We start from the raw sequence: 22,105 nt of genomic DNA, 5'->3' as shown, positions 1-22,105 counted from the left end.
CACACACACACACACATTACACACACATACACATCATGCATATTTGTGCAAGGACCAAAACACACCACTAGATATTTGGACACACCTTCAATGCACACATGTGTTTGCATTGACTGCAGACAACAATCAATCGCTACCAAAAAAATATCACATAGGAGACGACACTGATGATCCTCTCACTGTACTGTAAGTCTTTTGTGTTAATTTATGGACTCTATAATCCAAAAAAATTAATCACACTGGTACTTTATATGTGGCAAAAATCTTTGCTTGTGTAATGAGTGTTTTTACCATCCCATGACCAAACCCTTGCCTTAGGCTGGTATGATTATTTTAAACATGTGAAGACTTACATATACAACGCCGTATATAAGGGCCACGTATTTAAATATATATACAGTATATATAATTTTTTTTTTTTTTCAGAGGGGGAATAATATTCCAAGAAAACATTTGCGACTTTATAAAGTGGCAAATTTTCGAGTTTAATAATTGGCAAATTTGCAACAACAAAAAAACTCAAAAACTTACAAGAAATACACGTAGCGTAGCTATAGTCTAATGTGAGGATTCGTTGGTGGTTAATGGGACACTGTTTATAAAATAAATTTACTTCCATAAATCATTAGCTGTGTTTGTTCACATAAATAGAATCCAGATTGAAGAAAAAGAACATGTCAGTTTCTCTGAGAATTGGCAATAAGGAATTAACTGTTTTATGTTTATGGTTTTAATGTGGCTGACAGATTATAGTGTAGTCCAAAGGGCAACGTTTCTGACATGAAAATTGATGCCAGGAAAAGATCATCTTTTGGCAGACAAGAGTGGAACTTCCCTTACTCCAGCCAAAGACCGAAGAAATATTTCAAGTCAGCATAAAATTCAAATATGAGCGCAGCCAAGAAATAAGGTAAAACATGGTATTTCGTAAATACAGCAGGATGAACCCAATGTGACAACAGAGATGGAAACCTTTACCTCCAACTGATGCAGCTTTGAAGATTGAGGATGTCATGTCGTGGGATATCCTGCCCCCCGACCAGGCGCCACAGTTGAATCCATCACTGCTGCCTCATTTGTACTGATGTATTTTTACAACCAAGCAGTCGGCTGTGTACATCTACAGTATGTGAGGGTGCCGACAAGCATGCACAATGTATATAGTGACTCTCCACCTTGGGTACCCGCGCTCAAGCTTTTCTGCTCTCCCTGTCTTGTGTTTGTCGAGCTCTCAGGCTGAAATCCATTATTACCTCCTGAAATGACAACTCATTTCCTCAAATGTAATCCCTTCCCTTGCCTCCATGACGAGGGAAAGTAAACACAGCCCCAATCTACTGTAGACACAAAGGAGGGTAGGGAGATAGTACTTCAAATTTGCTAAGTGAACTGGAAATGGGGGAGCACTAGACCTACAGAGTTAAGATGATAATGAGAAGAAACATTTGAAGGGATTTATTCCAGAGCACCAATAAGGTATGGTAATACAGTATGCATTTTTTTTCTCAGTTTTTTTTTTCAGAGATTATCACCCAGTAGCGTTTACTGTATTTTTTTCCATAACATTCTTAATCATGCTGCTATTTTTCATATTAAATTTACTAAATTAAGAAGTGTTTAGAAGGGTGGGATCTGGGTGGTGGTTTTGTTATGGCTACGTAAATAAATAACTCGCCCAATTTTATTTAATTTTTTTATAATCTCTACTTTGTGAAAATTCACCAATCGTGGGCAGTATATATATTTTTTAATCATTTTTATTTAATGTACAGCACTTTCTTTCAGCCGCGGTTGTGCAGTGCTGTGAGAAATTAAGTTTTAACTCAATTATTACACAACATTTGAATGATGAAAGGCATCTCATTGTTTTTTTTTTACTTCATTGAGTTGAATATGAAGACAAAACTAGATATGCTGTAGAAGCCTGGATGTGGCGGCCATAGTGGATGGGTCAAGTTGCTATCAAAGGCAGGAACAACTCAAATAGGCTGGACAGGAAATGAAGGTGGTTTTGACTGACACTGCCATAAAGGATAAATCATTGTTTATACTTATTACATATACAATATTACAATAAAAGGTAGAAGAAAAGAAATGAAAAAGACCAAAAAGAATAACAAGAACCACAGCAAATTCATCAATGGGAATAAGACACAGACACTCATTGGTTTCTAAGGCCGCGACCCTTGTGGGGACAAGCGGTTAAGAAAATAGATGGATGGATGGTTTCTAAGGATTTTCAAGTTTAATGGACCCCGCTATTATACTTGTATATTTTCAACCCAAGAAATCATGGGACATACCGCCAATAAGTGTTTTCCATGAAAAATATTTTTTTTTAAGTACTGGGGGACAAAAATCTCTTAACGGGTGAATCCACAGATTCAGAGTATGCGGGTTACAATTATGGTTATGTTTTTCCATTGTGCTGATGCATAAAATAAAAAGTATAAAACGGTTACTGATTTCACCACAGCCTCTATTGTTGATATTTTGGTGGGGGGTTCATTTTAGTCGCCAAAATGTTTGCTCTAGAGGCTTTAAGTCTAAATATTGACTGGGTCAGTTTCAAACCTTCCACTTCTTGCCCTTGATGACCTCTTTTGTTTACTGCTGATAGCGCGTTTTATTGCATGATGATCTTCTCGATCATTTTGGTGTCTTTCTATAGACAAAATGTTTTGCATATTTTGGGAGGTCATTTTGTTGCTGTTATCATGTGTTACGTGATGTCATCATTGAAGGTTAGTGAACCCATCCCAGATGAAGGTTCCATCCCTTTGGTTTATCTCATCATTCTATAAACTTTTTACCCAGATTTTTTTTTTTAGCTTGTTTCTGTACTTTTGAGCAAATTTCAGATATACCATTCTTTTTGCTAATGAATGGTTTGCTACAGCTCTCTACCCGTCAACGTCATTTACATTGTACAGAGTGGTTTCTTTCTGCATCAGGACGTTCCGAATGGTTGTCGTAGATATCATCAGTGTTTTAAGAAATTGATTTTCCATCTTCTCTCAGCTTTACAATTGCTTGTTTTCCACCCATAGGCAGCACTCTGCTTGTCATGTTCGTTACACTATGATTAATGTAGTCTTCACATGCTAAAACCAAAATCTGAAAATGAGTGTAAAAACTCAGTAGTATGTATTGTTTGTGACAGTCAGTCACGTGTTCCAATACTTACGCTCACATTCAGTAGTTGCACTATTTTAAGTTGTGTATCAGAACCAGATGTGAGTTGCTTTGTTCGTGTAATACTTTAATTAATGAGCATGCTTAATCAAGTTCCATCCTGTCAGACTCACTGGCAGGATAATGATGTGATGAACAACAAAAATAATGATAATAAAAAAAAAGTCCATCAGCCTGCCCACCAATCCATCCCACACCATCCGCCGCATTATATGTGACTGGTTTAATCGCAGGCCAATCACTGACAGGTCACAATTAATAAAAGCCACAGTAGGCACAAATAAACAAGTCTAAATTGCTGCCTTAATCGAATGATGCAAACATTGGTGAGTTGCAAAAGTTCACCACTGCCACTGACAATTTCCTAATTGTAGTCACTCATTCATGGCAATTTTATTAACATGGAGTGAATGTCGCCTGCCCTTCCACTGTCACAGCACCAGGGATCTAATTTCATTATTTTCCACAAGATTTGCTTGACTACTGCCGTCATGCTTGTGGCGTGCCATGGCCAGATGTTTATGCTATTTAGATGAGGACGCAAAGCCTGTTGGGTAAACATAATTAAAGAAAGTTGAGACTTTCCTTTTTTTCTTTTTTTCTCCTCTTTCTTGCCCTCGCTTTGTGTCTCTACCTCTCCGATGACTCTCTTTCAGTGTTAACTTTACCTTCTCAGACACTTTCAATTAAATCCGAGCCACATGGCTCTCTGAGCAGGAGCAAGAGGCCTGCATGGAGGACTGAGTACGCAGAGGAGTGTGACGTAGTATGCGCAGATGCTTTAGCCAGCACTTTGCATGCAAATGCAAATATGAAGACCTTTTGCACAAATACATGTCAATGTACTGCGGGACATAACAATGCAGCTTAAGTGAATGTGTTCTGTAAAGGTCTTCATTTGTGTATTTAAAAAGTAAATAAATAAAGTGGGTGCGTGTGTATCATTGGCAGTTATACCCTATCTGTGCAAGTGGAATCCAAACCCTGTTGACCTGTAGCCCACTCCATGCGTTTGTGTTTATTAACACCATCAACTGCCCAGGCACACAAGTGTTGCGGTTCGTGCATGCTTTTTTTTTTCTCTTTTTTTCAGAGCTCAGTATTGTTCATTCGGTAATTTTACCGATTTGACATGTCATCATCATTGCTCTCCTTTTTTTTTTTTTTTGTATGTGGGTGATTATGTGTGTGCGTGCGTGCGTGCGAGTGTGTGTGTATTCATTAGTTCACCTAAAACCTATTAAAAAAAATCCTATACCGTTCACCTAAACCGAACACTTCCAGCCAGAGTCGTGAGGCCGTCAGGAGACCCGAGGAAGGACCAAAGAAAAGAAATGCCTGTTGCATGCTAAATGATAGTAGAAACGGTGTAACGGTGAAAAAGGTGGCGGTAAATTTAATCCTTGTCGTGCTGCTATATAACGCCAGCCTGGTTCATATGGATCAACAAAGTTAAGCAGATACAGTAATGATAATGATACGACCATATGGATTGCATATATCATATTTTTTTTTTTTTTTCTTCTGGAGAGCTCAGTATTGTTCATTCGGTAATTTTACCGATTTGACATGTCATCATCATTGCTCTCCCTTTTTTTTTTTTTTTTTGTATGTGGGTGAGTACGTGTATGTGCACGTGTGCATGCATGTGTGCGTGTGTGCGTGCGTGTGAGTTTGTGTGTATTCATTAGTTCACCTAAAACCTATTAAAAATCCCATACCGTTCACCTAAACCGAACACTTCCGGTATATTAGTATATATATATACTTTTGCATATATCATATTTCTAATGCCAAGATACTCTCAGTATACTTTAAAAAATGTCACATGATTCATCCAATCACACAATGATGAGAGCACTATATTTCCATTGGATAAACGTAACCAGCTCATTCACATACTGATGAGAGAGCAGAACTGAGTAGGAACCTGGTTTTGTCAATATACTGTATGTTAGCATGTGCAACAAACAATTAGCATGAGTCATGAGAGCATGTGCATCTGATCACAGCAGCCCCCCCCGAACACAAATGTATTTCCCAGTATTTTGAAGAGGGATTCTGAGGACGACGTACTCATGAAAGCCTTCATTTTAACCAGCACAACCAGAAGCATTCATTGAGCCCATTTGATAGAAAACAACCGATTTTCTGTGCGCATTTCAATCACGCGCAGCCAGTTTGATGGCTGAACTATTCTGTGCGGCTGTAACCATGCAGCCACTTTTTAAGTATGCAGGGCGCAGCACATTTGATACCCTTTAGTGCACACGAACTGAGTAGCTGTCAAAAATACAACAGGCAACTCAAGTAATTATGCAGATTTATGCAAAACATTAACAAGAAGAATTAAAGGCACAAATGAGGTGGCTACACTTGAATTGTTAAGATTATGAATAATTACCATGAATCTTTTTACTCTTAATATAACTTGTTTTGATAAACAAAGCCTTAATTATCGGAATACTTTGGAGGATTCTGGTGACCTTCATTAATCTTAGACAACAAGTCTCCGGTGAGACTTGAGATGAGGCCTGCACGCTGAAGCACATGCGCACGTGCCCACATACACACGCGGTGACACGGGGTAAACATGCGCGGATGGTGCTACATATGCTAACTAGCCACTTCAGCCTGGAGCGAGGTGGCAGACAGGTAGGATTCATAGTTAAGGTAGAAGAGCTTGTCCCACACCTTGGTGCGTTCAGGTACATGGACACACACACACGCACAGCAGGTGATGCACAAACTCCTTTGAGAATTGACAGAACCTGGTCCATCACTAATTACAATTACATCTCATTTCCTTCCCCTTCCCACTTTCATCTAACTTTGAATATAACAGCAGATCCATTCCACATTGGACACGCTCCTCAATCCAGCCCATAATTAAAACTATGGTGTGCCAGATTAAAGTACTTGGAGCACTAAGACTTGGGGAGTCTGCTGTGACATAAAACAGATAAAACAAATAAGAACTCATTTTATTTCCTTTTACACAGACTCCCGTATCTACTGGACAACTAAGTACTTTCTTACTCTTACCCTTTTCTACCCCCCCCCCCCCATATATATATATATATGTATCCCCTTTCCGTTAAGCAATACTCAATAAACAGATGTCTCCGAAAATGACACCGTTTGGTTGCCTTCTGTACCTGTACAGTATGTACCTTTCAGCATCACGGGTGCGTTCTCAGTTACCCTTGCCATGGGCACTAACGCACGCCCAACGCAACACAGATGCTAGATTTTGAACTTTGTGCTGATTACAGTCTAAATGGTCCTTTTCCTCTTTGGCCTGGAAGACATTCATTATTTCCAAAAACAATTTGAAATGTGGACTCATCAGACCGCAGCACACTTTTCCACTTTTCGTGAGTTCATCTCAGATGAGCTTGGGTCAAGAGAGGGACGTTTCTGGATATGGTAGAAGTGCTTCTGAGCCCACGTGGCAATATTCTTTACAGAGAGATGACAGTTTTTACGGTCACAGCTATGTTGGTTTTCGACTTTTCTCCAGATTCTCTGAAACATTTGATTATATTAATTGTAATAATGAAATCCCAAAATTTCTTGCAAATGGATGTTAAAAAACATTGTTGGACTGAAATGATTGGCCATAATTGAATGAGAAAAAAATAGGTTGACCACAGCATGTCCGTAAAAAAAAAAAATGCCTATGCAGCTCCCAGGAATATTAAAGTTCTTTTTTTCTTTTTAAATAAAACGTTAAGGACACATTCAGTCAGACATTAATTATCTGATAATCCCAATTGTGACTGCTAAGCTAAAATGACAATAGTCCAAACACAAATGTTATTGTTTCACAGGCTGAAAGAACAAGCTGTTTCTTGGCTCACCATGCCCTGCAGCGTACGGCCAATTAAAAAGACAAACCAACAAGTATACTGTTAACTGAGGATTACAACTTTCCTTTAGTGTTAGCAGTGTTAGCAGAATTGCTAAAGTGAAAATAAAAGGCTCAGTCAGCTAAGACTTTAAATTACATGCAAATCGCTTTATCATGATCATATATGAAAACATTTATTTTTTGTGCACACATCCCAGCATTGGATAAAAATCTTTTAATGCATATTAGCTGTAAAATATTGTTAACCTCCTGTAATCCTGCTGACAGTGAAATTACATTAAAAAAAAATTATATTCTTCTATTCTATAAATCTGTTCATCTTTAACGGCAAAGCAAGATAGATCAAATTAAAAAGAGAATTGACAATGTATTGCAACCATAATATTTATGTTGTTTTACACTTTAGCTGTTACTTTTTATTTTGTTATTATTAGTTCAAACTACTGCAAAAGATCAATGTTCCTTTTTAACAAAAAGGATAGGATATGTAAAAAAGAAAAGGAAAAAAATTCAGAGTTCAAGATGGCTGATTATGTGTCGAATTGTAACTTGAGAAGCTATTTACATAAACATCTCTCCAAAGAGGCATTTTCAGTGTAGCTGTGAACAAGGTTATTATCGCATCCTCTTCCGCTGAGGTGCTCAATTCTTGTCACAAAACATGTTGAAGTTAGTCAGTGGTGTGGAGGTGTTAAGGGGCAACTGATGAGAAATGATGTACATGGCAGGCGAACACATAACACATTTTATTTGATTATTGTGTTGTGTTCATGTGAAGAGAGGGAGCTTTGCATCATTTAATGATTTAACAATCAGGCTTAATCCCGAGGGTACCAGTGCCACAGGGTTCCTGTCAATCACATGATTGTTGATTGTTTACATTTAGCTGGTCTATCTCTTTTTTTCCCCCTCATCTCTGTGATGCCTGGCTAGGACTGTCTATTACATGTTAAATTTCTCCTGATCATTACATGCTCTTGGTATTCGACTTTTAACATTGTTTAGTGACCAACAGAGAGCCAGCAGTAGCCTGTTGAATTTTTAATTCGATTCTGGAAAACCTTACAATTTTGTTGATTCTCTTTAACGCATGTAGCAACATATAATGTAATAATTTCCTGAAAATGTAATAACATTTGCATTTGACCAAAATGTAATAAAACCTAATAATGTAATAATGTCATGAAAAAATCCTGAGTGATATTGTATATGGGGATTTATTACATTTTATATATATATATATATATTGGAGTGTTAAAATGTTGGTGTTAAATGTTTCAGAGTTGATTTCAACCCCCATTGAGTGTTAAACCAGCTCTGGAGAGTTCATGAAATTAAGCTCTGCCCACTTGATTAGGACTACTCTGCCGCAAAGATATCCACAGTTAAATGTGCCTGTTCTTTTTTTATTGAATAATGTTAGGTTCATATTTTATTGTTAAAAAAAATCAAAGACGAGTAACTGTTACGTCTGAGTTTTAGTGTCATTGTAGTAACGGGCCATGTGCCACCCTATAATAGAATAATTTCCTGAAAAATATTTTTTTTATTACTTTATTTTTTAAACTAATACATTATTTGGTTTTATCACATTTTTGATCAAGTTAAGTGCAAATTTAATTTAATTTTTAGGAAATAATGATGTTACAGGGCACGACAACGCATCGGCATTGTTTTTGGTCATCACATTCTATGATCTGCCTTAACAGGATTTTAGGGTACTTCTTCAGTACTTCTTCTTGGACCAAGAGAGATGAGAAAAGTTACTTATTCCAAACTAAAAGAAATAATGTAGAAAAAGTAAGTTAAGAGAAGTGAAACAAGAAGAGAAATAAATGCTTATGTGAAGTTTGCGGCTATGCGTCGAAACTGGTTGACTCGTTTTTATCAATAGCCAAACAAATGAAGGTCACCCAGTGTTACAGAGTGGTTTGTTTCATTGTATATATATTGTTTAATCACTATTACTTTTATTTGTCTGGCGGAGATTGCTATGTTCTTTCACACAGATGTTGAAGTTTTACAAAACTTGTTACTTTTAAAAAAAAAAAAATCAATAATTCACACTACTAATTCCCATGCAAGAACATAAAGGATGATTAAAAATGTCCGTCATCCAGTTGTCACATTTTACCTCAGTAGTCTGGAGAGACGGCATATACACATCCCTGACCACTGACTTATCGCTTTACTGTCCCTACCAAGGGGCGTTAGTCAGACCCACACTATTGATCCAGAAACCATTACATTTCTCATCTACAGGAGGACAAAAGAAGCTGATACCGTTTCCGAATGCTTTACTACCCTCTCGAAACATCAATGCAGGACTGTTGGCCCGGTTTACATAGTAGGAGAAAACAAAGGAGTGGAAGTGGGGGGTGGGGGTGGGGGTGGTCACCATTAAGCAGTTAGTCAAGAGAGCCGGATTTACCGTTTCTATTTCTACATTTTTCGTCTGTGGATCAATGAGGAGTCAGTTCATTTTCTCCAACATCAATACATCACACCCTGGTACAGTCCGCTCTCCTCCAACTACCTTTCATCCTGGCCACACTGGATTTTGTGATGCTCGAGGTAGCAGCTGCCCTCTCCAGCACAGTCCGAGATCAGCCGCCTCTCCTTTCTCTGCCACAACCTCAGCTGTGTGGATGGAAGCAGTGCAAGGGGGGGAAAAAAAAAGAGGTGACCTCAGATGAGTGGTTTGGGGCGATGTCTGCCTCCGTTGGAGTTGGTTGCGGCAACTTTTGACAACCTTTTCCTACTTTTTGCTCGGCGGAAATGTTGGCCGGTCTTTGCATTTCCTGCCCTTGTGTTTCACAAAAGAGGTCTGGCATGTCTTTTTTTAAATAAAGAGGAGGAGGATTCTGCTACTTGCTTCCTGAAGCTATAACCCATGCCCCTCCCCACCTCGTAACCCGTGTTTGAAAGCTGACAAAAAATTTGTCCAAAACTCGGCACTCCAGGGCAATCCCAACCTCAATCTTAACACCCTGACCTCCTCTTCTGGGTTCAGGATGGCATGGTTTGTTGAGACAGTGTTTGAGGGAGGAAGGAGACTTGGCACATGGCTTTGAGAGTGCGGCCCTGTACTGACAGAAAATGCATGCCCTGGACAGATGATTTTTAGACTTTAGTTTTTGAAGAAGAAAAAAATCCCAAAAATCAGGCAAGCTGACACCATCAGGGATGGGTGCCTTTCACACTTGAACTGGTTCTGTACCGATTCTTGGTACCTGGGAATCAATACCGGGACTCAACAATACAACTTTTCAGTTTCTTTTCTTTGGTTTTTATCATTGTTTGATACAATATATAAAACTTGACAAACAATAAAACAACATCATGAATTTAAGAAAATGAGGCTGGAGTAAAAATAAAAGTATAACATTTTACACTTAATGAATTATAAATAACACCAATAAATTAATATTACAAAAAAATAAAGTTATTTGTAATGCACAACACAAGGAACAAAGTTAAAGAGAAAATATATAAATGAAAAATTGTATTAATATAATCCGCAAGGAGAGATCTTGCAGTTCAGAGATCATGCCAATCTCATGCACGGACCCCAGCGAGTCAATTTCTGCTTCCGCAATGTCAAGTGCAGCTGTGCCTTGACTGCCTTGATTTAAAAAGAATGAGTGGAGCCGCTTTGATCGGACGGGAGTTGGCTGCATTCCAGCCCACAACGGTTAAAACGCCCTCTTCTAAGGCTGGGTATCAATTCTAATTTCCTTAATCGATTTGATTTTGATTCATGAGAATAAGAATTCTTCCCTCTTAACTGTGTTTGTGCAGTTTCATGAGCACCCAGAAATGCAGTCGCTAAAGGATGCTGACATTGAATTGAGACTAGTCTAGTGGCCAGTAAGTGAAGATCCTTGCAACCACTGATGTATATGTGAAACATATTGCTCACATTCCAGCCCCAGACCCTCTTTAATTGGGCTTAAGTGAAGTGTTGTTGTTTTTGTGGCCCCTGCCCTTGCCTGCAGTTACTTGCTCCAACATAACCTCTTGAAAGAAACTGCCAGCACTGCCATTTGGGCTTGTGTGTATCTTCCACAGGGATCCCTTGTGGCCCCCCCAAGTGCCCAAACTCACGACATGAATCTGCCCCCTCCTCCAGGCAAACAGATGTCCCCTTAAGCTACCATGTCCAAGATCACACACACACACACACACACACACACAAACACACCCCCAAAATATTCACACTGCAGCTTCTTCTTGTTAGCGCACAAGCAAAGCAAATCTTTTTTCTTTCTTTGTTTTTTTTTAATCCACTACAATTTATCCTTGTTATATATTTGCATATTTTTTCAACATTGCCAGATCACAATTTACTAGACAGATCACTGTCTGTCCTTGGGGGGAAAAATAGGGAAAAAATAAATCTACAATAGTACAATATGCATTTCCAATGACACCAAATATAATTTTCACGCTGCAGTTGTATTCACATTTATTTTACTCCACACCTTTTTTTTTTTTTAAGTAACCTATTTACTATCCCTTACATGCACAAAAATAAAATTACACTTGCTTTGCTCCCCAAACCCTCAACTTGTGAAATTGTCATTACCAACCACCCGTGTATGTGTGTGTGCATGTGTATGAAAAAGTGAGCATGAAAATGGGAGCAGCTCGAGCAGAGCAACCTGACAAATGTATTCCACACGCCGTAGCGGCAGCAGGCCCTCAAATTCATGTAAAATAGCAGTAACTCTGCTTTTTAAAAAGGGACTGGCTGATCCAGGATAATGATGGAGATTTCGGCTTCATTGTGGGAGCCCACGCCTATCAAATTTTTTTCTTCCCTTTTTTCAACATTCTGGGTTTTTGAAAAGACAAATCGTACCTGGTGCTGAGGGCCGACTGAGCAATCTATGAGGGGAAAAAAAGCAAAGAAAAGAGACAGCACAAAAAGGGATGAGACGAGATTACAGTGAGGGCACTTAACCACCATTACATAAATTTACTTTTTTCTTTATATTCAAAAGGAGACCAAATTTTACTTGATCGGGTAAATCTTACTATCACAACTTGTATTTCAATATTCAGTATTTTTATAGCGTATATATTTTCCATGCCTTTTAAAGAAATGTGTACAGTAACACTGCTCCATAGAGATCCGCACATTGAGGTCATGCGTCCCAAAATGGGCTTTAGCGCAGCCATTTTGGCAGCATAGAAAACGCGTCTGCCACTTTGAGTAAACAGCAAACGTTTTTCAATGTTTTTCAAAAATAATGTATAATACATACGTTAAAGTAAAAAAAGAAAAAAAATCAAAGAGGCCCTTGCATCTTTCTATTTTTCTATGTTTGTGGCCCTTGGGAGTCAAAGTTTGGACACCCCTGCTTTAGAAAGAACCCAGAGGCAGCAGAAACAATAAAAACAGCAGAGGCTGCAGAATTGATCCCTGTGGAACGCCATATGTTCCGTTATACTTGTGAATTCATATTGCACATATTTGTCCGACCACTTTCTTTTTTTTGTGCAACATAGTATGAAGCCATTACAATAATAAAGAAATCCCACCACAATGACGTATAATCATAACAGTCACAAGTTGACTACGAAAGGCACCAAATTCCCTGCAGCACAGATAGTCCAAGCAATGTAGCACGATCACCTGCAGCCAATGACGGCCAAGCGAGGCCTATTATCACGAATCATTTGAGTTGGGCGTGTGTCTTGACCTCTGCCGAGTCCCTGAGACTGACTCACTGAATCCCTGCGGTTTGATCAAATCCAGGTTAAGAATCACTTCCCTAGTATCCCTCCACAATAGCTCCATCAATTTCAAAAGAAAATTACAAAAAAAATAATGTAAACCCAAATATTTTTTCAGCCAATATATGAAAGGATACAGCTCAGCATTGATAAAGAGGGGGAAAAAAATGATCACTATAAACCAAATTGTAAAAGTAACTTCATTTTCAAAGCAAGGGCTGCAAACCTAATGTTATTCTTCCATTCGACTAAAAAATTCAGAAAATGTCACGCGAGGCTGGGTAGTTCTTGAAGTTGGCCGTATCTTGCATACTGTATCACTGCCCTTCAGAACGCTGGCAGAAGCTGCCAACGTCTGATTTATTTCAAACTTGTGAGGTAAATGAAGTTCCGCTCTCCTGCATGTATGGCCTAGACACAAAAGGTGGTAAATGGAGAGGAAAGCATGTCTGGGGTGCAGAAGGGCGTGCTGGCAAAGAGAAAAGTAAGTTGAGGTCAACAACAAGTCATGGCGACCATCGCCTTTTATTTCCCTTCCAGCAATTCAATGCTACACGAGCATCTGCTTGAGGAACCTTTCGCATTCGTCTTGATGACCTATGGGATAAATATGCAAAAGCATTCATCTTTGAAAAAGGAGCGGGTGAGAGAACACAAGGATGGGGTGAGAAAGAGAGAGGGTGTGATGGTGGGGGATGCTTGCAACAGGCACACACGCGTGCGCACACACACAATCAGAAATTGTTGGTAATGTGCAGACATTCACCAGTGGATGAACATCTTTCACTTTATTAGCATGACAAAGAACACAATCATTTTGGTTATGCCTGAATGCCATTTTCATTAACTTCACAATGATTTATTAACAAAAGTGTCAGGAATGCTGCGGAACCTGCAGTCTCTGTCTGAAAACTAAAAAAAAAAAAAAAAAAAAAAAAAAGGCAGACCAAAAAATTAAAAGAAATTAGAAAAGTTACAAAGGAAAACCAAAGTCAGTCAAACTATGGTAATGTCATCTTGGAGGGTGAATAATGAGAGACGATGAGACAGGGGACAGGGATGAGTGAAGGGTTAAAAGGTAGATGGTTTTATAACAGCCAATTCCGTTCTAAATGTAAAGTATATCCAGTTAATTATGACATTCATTAGGTTTTAACGCAGCACATTTCAAACTGGGGCTCCCAGCTGGGAGACGTTCTGCAGTCGGTTAATAGGGAATTCCATCAGCCATGGAGGAAATTGGGGCTCATGCGGTTTTATATGACGCTTTTGTAAGCCTGCATACAGTACATGAAATAGGGACAATAGGAATGGAGCGGGAGTAAAGCCAATGACCCTTCAGCTTGTTCCAATCCTGCTCATTTAGCGATGACAATCAAAAAAGAAATAATAACCGATAGATAATGCGCCACAAATGAATGGACAAATGAGCTAATTACGATTACAATGCTAAGTTTCCTTCAATAATATGCCGATAGCTTCCCCGCTGTTGTCTTTTATTATTAAAAACTGCATTCTTCTTTGGCTAATAATATTGCAGTGCAGTTCATAGCGTTGATTCAGCTGCTTGACCTGCTGCTCTACATAAAGTGAGAGGCATTCAGTTAGAAATGCTTGACATTAAACAATTCTCGGAACCATCAGAAACATCAATTAGATTCATCTCAATCCGCGGAGAATTAGATATGTGCTAACAATAAATTGCTCTACATGGGTCATGCAGGCCGCAGGCCAGTAATTTAAAGCTGCTCAATGCAGGGAATTGAATTTCGAATCACCACTGCCACGTGTGTCTCTTCTTCACATACTCAATGCTCACATGACGTCACAAAATGGGAAAATCCAACCGGAAACCAGTCTGAAAACTATTGGCCAGAGGCTTGCAGGAGTATCCATTAATAACAGCTAAGGTGCTAATCTGCTAATTAGAAGATGTTTGAGTCATAAACGGTCAACTAAAAATAGCTATTGTACAGATATTTTTGGGCAACGTTCTACATTGAACGGCTTTAAAAAAAAAACATTATATAATGTCACGAATTAAAAAAAAAAAAGTATATTCCTCATTGGGGCGCAATGATAAAACAATGATGACATTTCTGAATGAATAAGTAAAATTAGGGATGGGCAAGTACCGATAATAGGTATCCGTGCCAGGCCAATTCAAGGTATTGATGCCAAGTATTGGCCACCGTCTTGTGGCCATTTTACAGTCAGGAACTACAAATTAGAAATGAGAAAAATAGAAAATTTCCATTAATTTCAAGGTGTATTAGGGAAAATGCAATGTTGTTAAATACAAGCCTTTCTTTTAAATTTCCTAGGGGGGCTTTATGTATCAAAAGCACTAGTGGCACTAGCTGTTTAGTACGTGGTATCGGTGACTATACTCATACTGGTATCAGTTTGAAAAAAAAAATATATATATATATATATATATATATATATATATATATATACTGTATATATATATATATATATATATATATTTGAGTAAGTTGACCGTTGACTAATTATTTCCCTAGCCAAATTTTGTTCACGATCTGTCCCTGAAGTAAACGGTGCTCTATAGGGTTGAGGTCAGGGCTTTATTTGTTTTCCAACCCAAACTCACCGAACAACGCTCTCATCGGCACTTAGGCACATTCATGCTGGAACACAAAAGTGACCTTCCCAAATGGTTCCCTCAAAGTTGGAAGCATATACAGAGTTCCCTCGTTTTCTGCTGGGTTTAAGTTCCAATCCACAAAGTCTTTGGCTTCATGTTTTACATTTATTATAAAAGTTTTAAGGCTCTAAAATCCCTCACCACGCAGTTAATACACTTTTCTCATCGAGTCATTTATATTTTCTCACATTTCTCTCTTGTTTAAACATTCTCAATTTTATAAAATAGGTACATTACTTTTTTTTTTTTAAATGCATGCAAAATTGCACACAAAAAACAGATCACAAAAACTGAACCGCGTTATTGCGAGGGAACACTGCACAGTAATTATGAAGAAGAAAAAACATTTAAGACCTCAGCAAGGGGTGCCTAGCTATTAAAAATGAATTAACCAATTTAGTATATGTTAAAGCAGCAATGCTTACTTTTCTTGGGAAAATATGTTTGAAAATTGAACTTTCCACATTGAAATGATGAGTTCCTCCTTCACGCACCCTCTGCAAAAAAAAAAAAAAAAAGCAAATAAAATGAAGCTCAACAAGGCAATTTAGAGAGCTGTATAAATCAATCCTTGTAAGTACAAATATTTCTGTGCAGGGAGAATTTATATGTTTAATTACCGAGCTGAGGTGGCAGGCCCAGGCTTTGCTCATTACAGTAAGATATATGAATGGCGGCGAGATCCTGGATACCACAGGACAAAAGGGAGGACAAAGTAATTAGCCGGCTCTTATTTAATGGGACCCTTCCTCAAGTCGTTCAAGACTCCCGTCGCGGCTCCTTGTCCATATGCTTCAATTCAGAAGTCATTTTATAAAGGACCACTGGTGGCAGGTAGCACAGCGGCAATTAACACTGGCAGGGAATGAAATCGGTGGGGATTGAAAATGATGTGTTAAACATTGTGTAATATTTGATTGTCCGGCTTTTCTTACCACAGTCAATTCACCACCCAAGCCAACCCCCCTACCCCCTCGCCAACCCCCTTTTTCTCTTCTTCTCTGATGGATTTTCCCGCAGAGAGACAGAGCCAAATGCTGGGATTCCCTGCAGTGTGTGATGACACTGCTAGTTTTGGCAAATGTGCGTGTATTTGGCCAAAGTGTGTGTTTACCCTCTCATGGCCTGTAAGTCGACTTGGCTGTAAATATTGCTTTGGCGATCTGGAGCCTGTGTGTGTGTGTGTGCGTAGCTATGTGTTTAGTTGAGTGGCACGTGTGCTGTTTGAGGAGGCAACCATGTTGTGTGTGCCATCTTACCTCAAGGACTGGATTGATACCAAGCAGCCAAGGGGAGGCTCTGATCACATCCCTTGTGTATGTGTGTGTAGGTAAATGAAAGTATCTCAGAAGATCTCCCACTGAAATGAAAGGTAAAGGTCACATGACCAGTAAGGATAGGCCTAAGCTTGTTTATTGGCAGCATAACTACTACGTCTTCTTGCACACACCAGTCATTTTTAGCTATGCCAACTAGCCTGGGGGTATTGTTTGGCCTGGGTATTTCTCACTGGACACCACCTGGCTGTGTGTGACCACTGGATGTTCACCGTCTGGCCACAAGTTTGTCTCATTTGGCAACAGAGGTGGCAAATCCAAGTCCAGAAAGTAAAAAACCCTGCCACAATTTGGCTTTAGCCTCAGGTGCTAGCTAGCTAGCTCCCTACCTCCCATGGTGCTCGTTTACCTGCTAGGGAGCTAGCTAGCATCGGGGGCTAAAGCCAAACTGTGGCAGGGTTTTTACTTTCAGGTGTGTTAGATATTATTAACATTTAAATTCTTTATTTTCATATATTAACCATTGTTATACATTATTAACATCTTAATTCTTTATATTAACCATGTTGAAAGGTTTTGTAGACGTGTGGGGCGGGTAGTGTTGAGCTCAGTATAATTTGACCTTAAGCTGGGACATATTATTTGGTCTAGAAGTTCCTTCTCTGTGGGAAAACACATTTGGTCCTTGAGGACAGAATCTGTTTTGAACACGCACCCCTGACTCTGTTTTCGCCATCGCTCATGGAAAAGTACCCAGAGAGTATGTTTTGTCTACAAATGAAAGAGAGGCGGTCGGTTTTAACTATAAGAAGCCATTTTACACGCGGAAGAGACACATTCGGCGCTCTGAATTCCACCTGTTAAGTGATGAATTGGAGTCTGTTACGATGTCCAGAGATCTCTGTTAGATTAAAATCATTTTTGCAAAGGTGTTTTTTCTTACATTAAATCTGTCTTCAAGTTTTGGAACACGCAAAGAGGACAAATAATTGTATTCCTCTTCAGGTGCTAGCTAGCTGGCTCCCATGGTGCTCTCTTACCTGCTAGGGAGCTAGCCAGCTAGCTAGCATCAGGGGCTAAAGCCAAACTGTGGCCGAATTTGTACTTTCTGGACCTGGATTTGCCACATCTGTTTGGCAGCCTGGTAACTCATGTCTGCTCTCTCTGACTGCATAAATCTTTGACCTTTACGTCAAGGGGAATGCATTTGGCAGGCCATTGCCATTTGTAGCTTCAGTTTGACTTTCTTTGAATTATATTGTACAGGTGAGCAGTAATTTCCTGTGTGAAGTTTCACACTAAAAATTGTTTTCTAAGTAAAGATGCAACTTGTGTGTTAATTTTCTGCTTCCAAATCCAATTTATACACCGACTCGCATGAATCATCTTCTATTAACAAAACACAAGACAGTGGAAAGGTGAGAATGCTGCTTGTTTCCCAATTTAATTGTATTATTTTTTCTGCAGAAGGATCTCGCACACCCTTACAAAACAACTCTAACTGTTGGTGTTTGTTCGATTACGGCGAAACCTTACACAAAATCATGAGCAAAAGGAACAGCTTCCAATGTTTGACTGTCTAAATGTTGAAAATGCTAGCTATGCTATTAATTTGCTGCATAAAGTTTGGCAATGTTAATTACGAGTAAACGCCTCAACCAGAAGCCTAATGTGTTTACAAGTCTTTGTCAAGAACATGTAAAGCTTGAGACCTGAACCGGTATTTCAGTGTCACTGACTGTTCACCTCGAATGAAAATTGCATTATTCAACACATAGTGTGTTGGGGGGAAAAACAAACTGACGGAAATTATTCGGGTGTTATGATGGCAGATGGCCAGCTTCAGTCATTGAAGAGCTAAGCCACACACTTTCTAATTTAATTCCACACCGTATAGGATCAGGCATTGTAACCAAAATTCAAGGAATCTCATTTATTTTATAATTGAACTTGTGCAATTGTGCTGCATTTTCAAAATCCAGCAGCACCCAGCAAGAAAGTTAGTTTATAAGCCTATGCCATAAGAGCTCAGGATCAAGAATCCAATTGGCATGAATATTATTTCATGTGACAACCACCCTCTTTTTCAGAGTCTTTCTGGGTTCTTCTCTGGGCTTGTTTAATTTTTGTGATGGTGGTGAAGTGGATGTTGCAGTGTCTGTGAGAAATTGCAGCAGGTTCTTGCTTCGTGTTTCCAGGGTTATACTGTAGGGCAGTGGTAGGGAACCACGGTCTCCGCAATTGAGAAAGGAGAGACACCTATACTTATAATAGTGGAAAATGTTCTATCAGATTTTTTACATGTCTGTTTATTATTATATTTTTGACAGTAATCAATCAAATATGACACAAATCAAAAGTCATATGTGGAAGTTGATCAAAAAAAATTATTTGTTTGTTCAAAAGGACCAATAAATACTCTATTTACTATATTTATATAAGCTTTAATATATTTCATGGTTTCAGGCTTTATAGGGTTAACTCATTTACTGCCATTGACGGTTATAGACGTCAAATATTAATTTAACTATTTCTATTAGTTTATAATTTTTTTCCATTTTTGTTAACAAGAGTATGAAAACCTATATTTTTATTGTACATTTAGAACAGATATAAAATTTGTGATTAATCATGAGTTAGCTCATAAAGTCATGCAATTAATTATGATTAAAAAAATGTAATCGTCTGACGCTCCTAATTTTTAATAATCTTTTCTTCTTTTTTTAAATCGCTATATCAGGCGATTAAATTTTTTAATTGTAATTAATTGCATGACTTCAATCGTTAACTCATGATTAATCATACATTTTATATCTGTTTTAAATGTACAATTAAAAAAAAACATTTTTAGGTTTTCATAGTCTTGTTAACAAAAGTGGAAAAAAATAATAAACTCATAGAAATAGTTTAAATGAATTTTTGACGTCAATAGCCGTCAATGGCAGGGAATGAGTTAAAATAGACCCGTTCATTGATATTGCACCTAATAATATGATGCGCAAACTATGATATCACAATTGGACAGGTAAAAACAACGACATCTTTTGTTTTCTTGCACATATTTCGGCCTTCTTTGAAATAAATTGTAGCAATAGCTCCAAAAATTTGGTTTAGAGCTAAAAGAAGAGTGAAAGAATTAGGAGGAGAGAAAAAAAAACAAGGGGGAAACAAAAGGAAGAGACAGCATTATCTGGAGGAGTAAAGCTCAAGAGGAGGAGCAGAGAAATCCCAAAACTAATCTGAGTATAATCAGGGCATTGCCCCAGTGTCCTAACCCTGTCTTCACACACACACCCACACACACACACACTACTAAGCCTACCCCATAACCCCCAGTGTGTGGGCGGTGGTGTTCCCATGACCCAATTAACACATCTGGGTCAGCGGTATTCAACTCCACGCTCCCACAGTCACACACACACATGCCTAACGCAGGTTCAGGTAAGGCAGAGGGTGAGGATAATGGTTTTTATACCCCTCCTGTGATTTATTACTAAATTAGTAGACATATTGTAGCCATTTCTCAGAAAAGTCGTATTTCCGTGACATACACACAGGAGGTGAAATGAATTGATGAACTGCACTGCTGTGTCACCGATGTAGTTTATTTACGAGCATTTAGCCATATTGAAATGCCAGCAAACAGTCCAGCTTTTTCACAAAACTGGATGTAAACTAACGAGTCCCTCTGATGCAGAGTTTTTTGTTTGTTTTTTTAAACAGGAAGTAAAAAAAAAAGGGCACATGAAGAAAGTGGTTTGGCTTTTTAATGTAAGGGTAGTTCTGCCTGTATCGCATCCCAAAAATAAATATATAAAATAAACATGAAAATGTTTGAAGTGGTTTTGTGTTTGAGACAAGGGAGCAAAGGTGTGCTTTTGCGTTTGAGGCGAAAGGCTGGAGTGTCTACTATTTTGTGAACGTGTGTATCTGTGTGTGTATTTGTGTTCAAGTCCCTCTTGCCAGTTTTAAAAAAAAAACATCCATAGCCCAGGTAAATGGCATGCTGTCCTCTTGCACATGCCCAGTGGCTTTCTTTTTTTCATCCCAGGGAAGAGTTCAGAGGGCCGGTTAGCACCGTTCACTGCAGACCCCCAGGCACCAGTTGAACACACAGCTAAAGACACATATACACAAACACACACGCACGCACACGCCAATCTTCACACAGTCTGAAAACTCATGCACAAAGTTTTATTTAAGTACTCATATGCAGCATATCACCCATGCTCTAGGCTCTCAAAAATTCATGCAGCGGCAACAGTTCAGTATATACACACACAAATGCACACACGCGTATAAACACACACACACATATTTTGCATGCCCACATGAATGCACACACACAGTTGGCCTTCGGCTATAGTGTTCAAACAGCCGTGATATTGAAATCCAGCAGTAGGGGGACCAGCAGGTTTAGCCGAGGTCTACAGCAGGTTATTGATCAAGGTTAGTTTATTGTGAAAACTCTGCCTGTAGCATTGGGGGTCATTCACACCAGAGGTAGATGCATGAGAAAGAGAGAGAGAGAGAGAGAGAGAGAGAGAGAGAGAGAGACTGGTCTTTTAACAATAAAATGCCTAATAAAAATTTAGGTAATTTAAATTAATTCGCTAGTTGTCACCCCTGGTCACATGATCCATGTAGATGTGTCCTAAGCAGTGTTGTACCTGAACAAGTTCAATGAAGTTCATGAAATAAAGACTACAATACGCTTAGTCAACTAAAATTTAACTGCATAAAAATGGGAATGAGGTTTACTACTGTAAATGTGATGAAAAACTAACAAGCACGATAAAAACTGAACTAACACTGAGCCTAAATTTTAAAATGGCTGATAAACACTACTTTACTGGACTGGAGGCTATGGCTAAAAACATAGTAGTGGGTGGGCAAAAGAAACCTTTTTTTAGGTAATTTCATTTCAAACAAGTGGATTCTATTGCCATTTCGGCTACTTAAAACAAATGTAATAAGTTATTTTGTTTTAGATTGCCTGTTGTATTGGTTCAAAGCCATTTTTTTTTTTAGAATGGACACCAAAAATCAACATTTTCCCTCACAAATCCTTTGAAACAAGTGAAAATATGGCTTGTAATATAGACTAACTATATGTTAAATCATAAATAAATAATAATAATAATAAAAAATTCCCATTTTGTATCTTAAACTCATAATATTAATGCAACCGTGGGTTGTAATATGTCTAACTTTATGTTTTGTGGCTACTGAGCCCAAAAATAGAGAAACCATGTATGTTGGGTCACTTTGAATGGTCTATCTTGAGTAGAATTATTATTATTTTTTGTACAAGTGGCTTAAAGAAGTGTGTACGTCATGACATTATAA

The 22,105-nt window shown here is 38.5% G+C and overlaps 1 protein-coding gene across 4 annotated transcripts in view; it reads right to left on the bottom strand.

Annotated features, from left to right (window-relative positions):
- LOC144061892 (uncharacterized) overlaps positions 1 to 22,105 on the bottom strand; it is an 80,601-nt gene that overhangs the window by 30,004 nt on the left and 28,492 nt on the right. For 2 of the 4 annotated variants that reach the window (XM_077582796.1, XM_077582797.1), the window contains exons 2-4: positions 16,739 to 16,839; positions 15,905 to 15,976; positions 11,934 to 11,959 (exon numbers count right to left, since the gene is read on the bottom strand). In XM_077582796.1, the coding sequence (XP_077438922.1) occupies positions 11,934 to 11,959; positions 15,905 to 15,976; positions 16,739 to 16,839 (199 nt within the window). Of the gene's footprint in view, positions 1 to 11,933; positions 11,960 to 15,904; positions 15,977 to 16,099; positions 16,164 to 16,738; positions 16,840 to 22,105 lie in introns of all 4 variants that reach the window. The other 2 variants (XM_077582799.1, XM_077582798.1) reach the window with 2 other exon arrangements.

This window comes from Vanacampus margaritifer, chromosome 12 (genome assembly GCF_051991255.1).
Source record: "Vanacampus margaritifer isolate UIUO_Vmar chromosome 12, RoL_Vmar_1.0, whole genome shotgun sequence".
Lineage (NCBI taxonomy): Eukaryota > Metazoa > Chordata > Actinopteri > Syngnathiformes > Syngnathidae > Vanacampus > Vanacampus margaritifer.
Note: the sequence above shows the minus strand (reverse complement) of the source record. Positions and strands in the feature narration are given on the sequence as shown.